The 8,891-nt window shown below is 36.5% G+C and overlaps 1 protein-coding gene across 1 annotated transcript; it reads right to left on the minus strand.

The window, feature by feature from the left end:
* Nucleotides 1-932: 932 nt before the first annotated feature.
* Nucleotides 933-8,659, minus strand: LOC149837836 (small ribosomal subunit protein eS25w-like). Its single transcript, XM_090007511.1, has 4 exons — nucleotides 8,558-8,659; nucleotides 8,311-8,391; nucleotides 8,060-8,194; nucleotides 933-1,235 (listed from the first exon to the last, which is right to left on the minus strand). The coding sequence occupies exons 1-4, from the start codon at nucleotides 8,558-8,560 to the stop codon at nucleotides 1,122-1,124; spliced, it is 333 nt and encodes a 110-aa protein (XP_089863637.1). The 5' UTR covers nucleotides 8,561-8,659; the 3' UTR covers nucleotides 933-1,121.
* Nucleotides 8,660-8,891: the final 232 nt, after the last annotated feature.

Consider the following 8,891-nt stretch of genomic DNA (forward strand, 5'->3'; position numbering starts at 1 on the left):
CTTGCAAGCAATAAGTTTGAGTTCAATTTCTATTAATCATAACTTTAACAATTGTACATCTCACCGAATTCAAATGGATTCCCAATAATGGGAATTGAGTCCTTGACCTCTTTTGTATACAGCTTGGTTGGTGCCATCAGAAAACAGAACCAAATTCTTGAATTCCAAACATTGATGTGTCTCTTTTTACTGTAGCGTTCAATACAATAGTGCAGTTGGCGAGCCCTTATGTGAAGCCTGTTCATCATATGTTAGTGCTCGCTTTGTTTGAAGAACGCAAGAACCAACATTATGAATTTGATAACCGGTTGATTTTCCTGATGTAAAGACAACTTGAAGAAAGCCATTCTTAGGCTATACACAGAACTTTTTGAAAGCACAAATCTATTACAGTGGCTATCACAAGCCTTTTGTAGCCAACGTAAACCACAGCTCTGCAACATTACCGGCATGTTTGGTATTGTCTCGTGAGATTTGCACTCATGCAAATGAGAAAACGAATCACTGGCACAGTTAAGCAAACATTAGAAATTGAGTGGTGAGAAACCATTTTTCTCACTTATGTGAGAATCAGAATAGCGATACTGATTCATATGACTCAAAATCAAAGTTGATTTAGACTCACACGTGGCCCAGCAAACCAAGACGTGCCCTTAGCATCACTTGTCTTGGATAGCCAATATTGTTGGTACACGGAGCGAACCCCCACAAAATCCCCAGTTTTAATCTCCCATTCATGCAACAAATTTTCACTACCTGGGACAACAACACCAAGATCTTGCACAATATAGAGCGGTAACCACCACTGAAAGTTCAAGGTAGAAGAAACAAACCAGGAACCAATTATGGATCACAAGGTGCTTTCAAGCTGCAGATATTATTACCTACAACAGAAGGGTAGCTTCAATGTGGCAAACGCATTGGAAGAGGGGGGAACAGAATGTCTTTGTAGAAGTGAATTTAAGACATGGAAAGAAGAATTCCGTGTTCATGTTCTAGACTAGCATGAAGAAAGTCACTAAAACTTGAATAGAGTAAAAAAACAAAACAAAATTCTCAAGAATAAGATAAACCACTCTTATGTGTCCATGTTGGAGAAATAATCAAAGGAAATATCTAATTTAGGTATTGGTTGCACGGGTGTAAATCTGCTGGCTGGAGTGAGAAGAGATCATCCTGATGGAGCCCCGAGCCATCAAGTCTTTGATTGCTCTACGAGCAAGTGATCCATTAATCTGAACACGCAAACAGACAAAATTATCAGATCAAGCTTATGCAGTTGAACAATGAAACAAAGCAGCAATAATGCTTTTCTTTTCAAAGATAAAAAAATTGACATAAGAACCAAATATTTTGCTTCTCTAAGTGATCATTTATTTAAGAAACTAATCTGTTAGTATTACAATGGAAGATAGTGAAAACATGTTCAAGTCACAAGTAAACAGCTCACACTCCTTCACCTTGTTAAGGGGTCAAGGAATTTTATTATTTATGTTCAATACTAACCCTAGTTTGAAAGAGGATCGTTAGAAGAACAGCTATATGGAGCAGGCTAATGCCACAATATAACACATTTAAGGGTAAATCTCTGGTACCCGAAAAAATATAGAATTTACATAAGTTCATCAAATTTTATGCAGAGATTAAGTTTTATTGAACAAAAAAGGGTAGTGTGAACTTGTTATTCGCATTTAGTAGGTTGCTGAAAGTGGATTCATCAAAAAAACTGAAACAATAAGAAAATACTTCCGATTATTTCTAAGGTCGAGTTGCAGGAATCAGAATACCAGATGTTCAAAAACCAATGCGGGCAATATTGTTTCTCATTTCATCAGAAGTTTTACTAGTTTGAAGTAGTAACTTGCCCATGTCACTGACTATTTTGGAGGGATTGTGGATTGGTGAGAATTCCATCGTATAGCATGACCAAATACCATTAGCATAAAGGTGATTTCAAACTCATTGAAGATCTCTTAGAATGGACACTGTAAACAGTTTAGTAAACTATACTCTGCCAATGAAAACAAAAATCATCACATGCATATGAGCTCCATGAATATCTGAAATACTGTGTGATGGAAGCCAATCAGAAATGTTTAAATTCCTACATCTATTTCTGTCATCCATAAACACAACCATGTTAATGGAAAAGATGCAGCAGTGTTCTCTGGCAAAAGCAATCCACTGTGAACCATAAATGACATTAAGGGATATGTTCCATAATTTCCATTCCTTAAAATCTGTCCTCATGAAGGAGGCTCTAGCTGACAAGACAAACGATGTTATCCTTCAATGCATTCATTGCACATTTGCACTAGAGAGACATCTATATGCAACATTGGATCCTGTCAGCCAGCTCTCAATACAAAAAAAAAACAAGTAGGCAAGTCCTCACTCCCAGCACAGCTTTTCATCTCTTGCACATCCTTAGCTTTCCATTGCCACTTATACTGCTCTAAATGCATCTATGCTGAATGCAATTTTACTTTATAAATAATTAAGTGATTTTATCCACGTCATTTGTCCCATTGCATTCCATTATGCACCTTACTCTTTGTATACACAAACCATATAAAGAAAATGACATCATTTGGAATCAATTCCCATGACCCATACCAACCTTGGAGCTCTGTTATGTTCCTCACCGCTCATGTGACATGGGTACTTATACCAGCCTGCCATACCCATGTCTCACCTGCATTGGTACTAGGGTACTTCTGGTATGGGTCATCCAGGTTTAAGACTTGACTCAACCCATTTTATCCATCTTATAATCTAGTCAACATGAAGCTGACACTCTAGATCAAAAGAAACATAATTTTTTCAGCATTAATTGTTAATTATATATCCATGACATGTTTTAAACTTTTTGTAATTGACAATCTATAGCTCTACATGTAGAGCACCTGAATTTAACTAATTAGATGAAGGATGTTCAGCAGAAGATAAAGCTTTTTCTACTGGGCCAAGCCCTTCCGTTTTGCCTACATATCCAGAAGCTTGGTGGTCGATAGTGGCAGAGTAGGGTCATTCAGTTCAATGTGTGCAAGGGTCATTTTGTTCCGTACAATGAAAAGGGTAAGCCCCTAATTGGAATAAAGGAAGAATATGTATTGATAGTACAAGTGTCACACAAATGTGAACTCTTGGCATATATAATGTTAGAAAATATGGGCCAGCTCCTCAACCTATCAATGGATGAGCGGCCTCCTCCCCAACTCTCCATTTTAGGCACACGGACACGCAAGCAATGAATGTAGCTTACTGGGCAAGGAAAATGATGAAGACAACTGCTTGAACATGGGTGATGGAAAACGAATCACAGAATCCTTCCCCTACCTAAGGTAGATCTACAGGGAACAAATGGAGAAGACTGATTACTCCTTTGACTGCCAAGGCTTATCCAAAGGTTAATGAATAACCAGCATTTAAGAGAGGACATAGATGAACAAGAAAGAGGGAAAGGAGGAGGACACGCTATTCAATAAATCAAGACCCCCCCCCCCCACCCTCTCTCCCCTTAGGTTTATTCTTCAGTAACAACTCAACACTAGCCCATATGTTTAACAATGCTTCTCTTTTCCCATCTCCCTTGGTCATTTCTCTAGCAATAGGTTGGTCAGTCAAACTCCCTCCATCTATTGCCAAACTTATAGTTCAGCTTGTGGCTTGCCGATTTTACCTTACTCCCTTCTTAAGAAAGACCTCTATAGTTTGTACTCCCTACCTACCTACCTATATATATTCACCCATATCAGTGATATTTTGAAAATATCACAAGAAATTCTGAGAAATTAAAGTGGCTGATAATATCAGGAAAAATTCTCACAATATTTTCAAAATATTGCTAAAATGAAAATTTTGTGATATTATCATGATATTTTTGCTAATTTTTGTTTAAAAATCTTATTTTTACATTTTGTAAGAAAAATAATAGAACACCTATTATTTCTTACTATTATTTATATTTTTTCAATTTTCTAAGCTTTCAAGTTTTTCCCGAGATTTTTCACATTTTAAAAATAACTCCAAGAAAAACCATCGCCGAGAAATTACATTGAACAATATAGTGTGTGAGTGCATATATATATATATATAGGGAAAATATAAGGTGGTTTTGTACCATGATACCATATGGTGGTACATACTCTTGTTTGTGTGGATCTATCTATTAAATGGTAGATATAATCGTACAGATATGTTTAGCATGGTTTATTTACTATGTTAGAAGGTCTTATCTTATCTAATACCTCAAGATCTTATTTTTGAGAGTGAAAATCAATGGCTCACAATTAATGAAAATAAAGGCAGTCTAGAAATGGTATAAAACATCATACTTCAGTCAACTTTAAGACATGAAAATAGTAAACAGAACATGTTAAACATGATCCAAAAGTTAGATTTTGCATTTGGAGCATACATCTATGTGAATCAAGAGTGTACCACCAATATTTTGAAGAGAAAACGGAATCTGAAGTGACAGAAGCCCTCTTCATGGCCAATAAAAAAAAGAACTTTTAACAAATTCATACATTGTTTTTATTGATTTAATACAGCATTTAATGCTACAATGTTTTATAAAAAATTGTTTAATGACCAATGACCACAGGTACATGACCCCGTTCAATCTCCTAAGGTACACCACTTAATTTTTTCATTAAAAATTTTTCTAAATGACATTTTTTAAACCAACCATCAATGGGCAATTAATGTCCATCTCAAGGTTGTCCTTATCTTATCGTATTGTACAATATGGTACAATACTATGAAGAAAATCAATACGATACGCACTCGTATCGCACGGTACAATGTTTTATAAAAATTTGTTTAATGACCAATGACCACAGGTACATGCCCCCGCTCAATCTCCTAATGTACACCACTTAATTTTTTCATTAAAAAATTTTCTAAATGACATTTTTTAAACCAACCATCAATGGGCAATCAATGTCCATCTCAAGGTTGTCCTTATCTTATCGTATTGTACAATACGGTACAATACTACGAAGAAAATCAATACGATACGCACTCGTATCGCAATACGAGTGTGTTATCGTACGATGCAAGTGTGGCACACTTAAAATGGGGCCGAAACATAATTTTTTCATTTTTTGGTTTTAAAGACCAATGACCACCCAATGACCACAGGTCCACGCCCCCGTTGTTCAATCTCCTAATGTACACCACTTAATTTTTTATTAAAAAAATTTCTAAATGACATTTTTTAAACCAGCCATCAATGGGCAATTAATGACCCAAGGTTGTCCTTATCTTATCGTATTGTTCAATATGGTACAATACTATGAAGAAAATCAATACAATACGCACTCGTATTGCAATACGAGTGTGTTATCGTACGATGCAAGTGTGGCACACTTAAAATGGGTCCGAAACATATTTTTTTCATTTTTTGGTTTCCAATGACCACATGTCCACGCCCCCGTTGTTCAATCTCCTAATGTACACCACTTAATTTTTTCATTTAAAATTTTTCTAAATGACATTTTTTAAACCAACCATCAATGGGCAATTAATGTCCATCCCAAGGTTGTCCTTATCTTATCGTATTGTATAATACAGTACGATACTATGAAGAAAAACAATACGATATGCACTCGTATCGCAATACGAGTGTGTTATTGTACGATGCAAGCGTGGCACACTTAAAATGAGGTCGAAACATAATTTTTTCATTCTTTTGGTTTTAAAGACCAATGACCACAGGTCCATGCCCTCGTTGGTCAATCTCCTAATGTACACCACTTAATTTTTTCATTAAAATTTTTTCTAAATGACATTTTTTAAACCACCATCAATGGGCAATTAATGTCCATCCCAAGGTTGTCCTTATCTTATCGTATTGTACAATACAGTATGATACTATGAAGAAAATCAATATGATATGCACTCATATCGCAATACAAGTGTGTCGTACGATGCAAGTGTGGCACACTTAAAATGGGGCTGAAACATAATTTTTTCATTTTTTGGTTTTAAAGACATCTTGAGGGTTGACTCCTTCATTTGTGTAAAAACCATTAGAGAGGTCTCCACATACCCTAAAACTCGTGAGAGCGATTTGGGGCCCAATATGTGCGAAAGGAAGAGGGCTTTTGTGATTTCATAAAGTGCATTTCCACCATTTTTTCACTCAAGGAAGTTGGTAAAGGTAAAAAACCTTATTCTTTGATTCTTATTGAGCGTTTTAGGGAGAAGATGGCATCAAATGATACGGCATGGCAATGGGGCACTCAAATAATAAGTGAAAACCGATTGAAAATCGAGTGCAACTGTTGTCATAATGTTATTTCGGGTGATATCTCTCGATTGAAGCATCATTTAGCTTAGAAACATCTAAATGTTGTGGCATGCACATTGAGGACTTTGCCGAATGTCACAAAATGGCAATGACATCAAATTATTTACTGGTTTGAGAGAAAAAGACAAAAAAAATAGATGAATGAGGCAGAAATGGGGTTTGTGCAACCCTGCAGGGATGAAGATGAGCTCCCTACTTCTGATCCTACAGCCCATAGCGTAGCATAAAAAACATGAAGTTTTGCAGCGACAGAGAGAGGTTTGGCTAGTAATAGTAGTAATGTCACAGGCACAAAAAGAAGAGAAGGAAAAAGAGTAGGAGAGAGTTCTTCGTGAGGAGGTAGAACTAAAGGCTCTATTAGAAGTGTTTCCCCTCATATGACCACCCTTTGAGGCACAACCTAACATTCGTACTATTATGACTCAGTGTTTTAAAACTCAATGACTCGTCACTCGGCTCATCTTTGAGTGACTCGTCACTCAGCCAGGTCAACTCAATGACTTGACAAGGTCATGTTAACTTTATATTTTATATAAAATATATAAATATTTGTATATACTATCTATATTTTATAGTATTTTACCAATATTATATATATGCATGACACGCCCATGACTCGGCTAACTAACCTATGACTCGGTCAGGTTAAGAAGATGCCTTCAAATCATGCTTTGAGAGGAAAGATTTTTTATGCTATTATAAATGAAGTGAAGGCTTATTGTGATGAGATGAGGCAGTCACGGGAAGATACTGGGTGTAGCATAATGGCAGATGAGTGAAAATACAGAATTAAGAGGTGTACCTGGGGAGGTGAGAGAGGGAGACTGAACAACAGGAAAGTGGACCAATGGTCATTGGTCATTAAACATTTTTTCATAAAAGGTTGTAACATTAAATGAAATATTAAATAAATAAAAATAATGAATGAAACTGTTAAAAGTTCTTTTTTATTGGCCAAGAAGAAGGCTATATACTCCATCATCTATTGCCAAACTTGTTATCCAGTTTATGGCTTGCCCCTTTTTTCTTACTCCCTTTATAAGAAATACTTCTATAGTCTCTACCTTTATATATATATATATATATATATATATATATATATATATATATATATATATATATATGTGTGTGTGTGTGTGTGTGTGTGTTTATTTATTTTATTATTTGGTCATGACACCATTATATTATGAATAGAAAACATCATTTTTCAGTCTTGTTGGTAGATAAGCCCCTATGTAATTGTAATCTACATGGCCTGTTGGACGGCACAATTACTACATGTAACCAGGTTTTCAACAGCTTCAAAAATCAACAGCCCACAATGTTGAAAAAAATCACGGCTCAAAAAACATGTTTTATGTCAGAAAAACGTGATTCAAGATGCAATCCCTAGTCAGAACGTGTTGAACGCATCCATGAGGTTGAATTAAGTTGATACAGTTCACACCTGTGTGAGTGTATTATTTATTTATTTATTTATTTATATTTCAAACTATAATCTAAGCTTGCACCAACGAAGATGGTTCATAAACTTATATTTAAAAACCTAAATATTCAAGACTGAAGATGAATGTGGCCGTATAATAAAAATGCTCAATGCGGACAGATACCACTTAAAAAAACGGATATTCTTTCTTTGCACGCCCAAAACACAATAAAGAATCCAAAAACCGAAACACCAACATGGGCAGAATAACGAGAAAAGAATAAGAGGAATAAGAAACGGAAGAAGCGAAATACCCTCAATCTGTCGGACAAGATCGACGGAGTGATGAGCTTATACTTGGGGACCTCAGTAAGTAGCTTATCATAGCTAGCCTGATCGAAGAGGACCATGTTGTTAACCTTCTCCTTCTGCTTCCCCTTGCTCCATTTCTGCACAATCCAAACCCAAAACCTCAATCCCCCAAAAAATATCACGGAATAACAAAGTAGATACCGATAAGGGTGTAACGAGAGCTCCAAGAGAGAAAAAGGAGAAAATTGTCCACCTTCTTCTTCTGTTTACCGCCACCGCCGGACTTCGCGGGCTTCGAAGCGGCCGGGGGAGCAGCCTTCTCCTTCTTAGGCGCCTGAAACAAACAGCCAAAAAAAACGAAATAATCGACCGAGAGATCACCACAGACGACGAACGGGAGCTCGAAAGATCTATCGAAAACTTCCCGCATTCTCATCTACTATATGATCGAGATTCAAGAGGAATCAGATATTAATTTCGTCTCAAAGAGATTCACTCACCATTTTTCTTCGGGAGATTGGATCGCTCTCTCTCTCTCTCTACGGCGCTCTGGTTAGGGTTTGGGAAAAAAGAGAGGTTTTTGTTAGCCCTAAATTTTGCCAGTGTGCCCCTTCGGTTAAGGAAATTTTAAATTGGCCTGTCGTAAAAAATGTTTTTCACAAAGGCACCTCGAAAAATGAAAACCCTAACTGATATGGGTTTCCGACCCAGGTTCGAAACGGATCCAACCCGAATTGTGGCATACCCTTAATTGTATCCGCATCTGATTGGTTAATGAATATATGTGGTTGGTGCGTTTGCGTATGGGATAAGGTCTCCACCCTTGCCCCATTT

Source organism: Nuphar pumila, chromosome 5, assembly GCF_984573655.1.
Source record: "Nuphar pumila chromosome 5, dmNupPumi1.hap1.1, whole genome shotgun sequence".
NCBI lineage: Eukaryota > Viridiplantae > Streptophyta > Magnoliopsida > Nymphaeales > Nymphaeaceae > Nuphar > Nuphar pumila.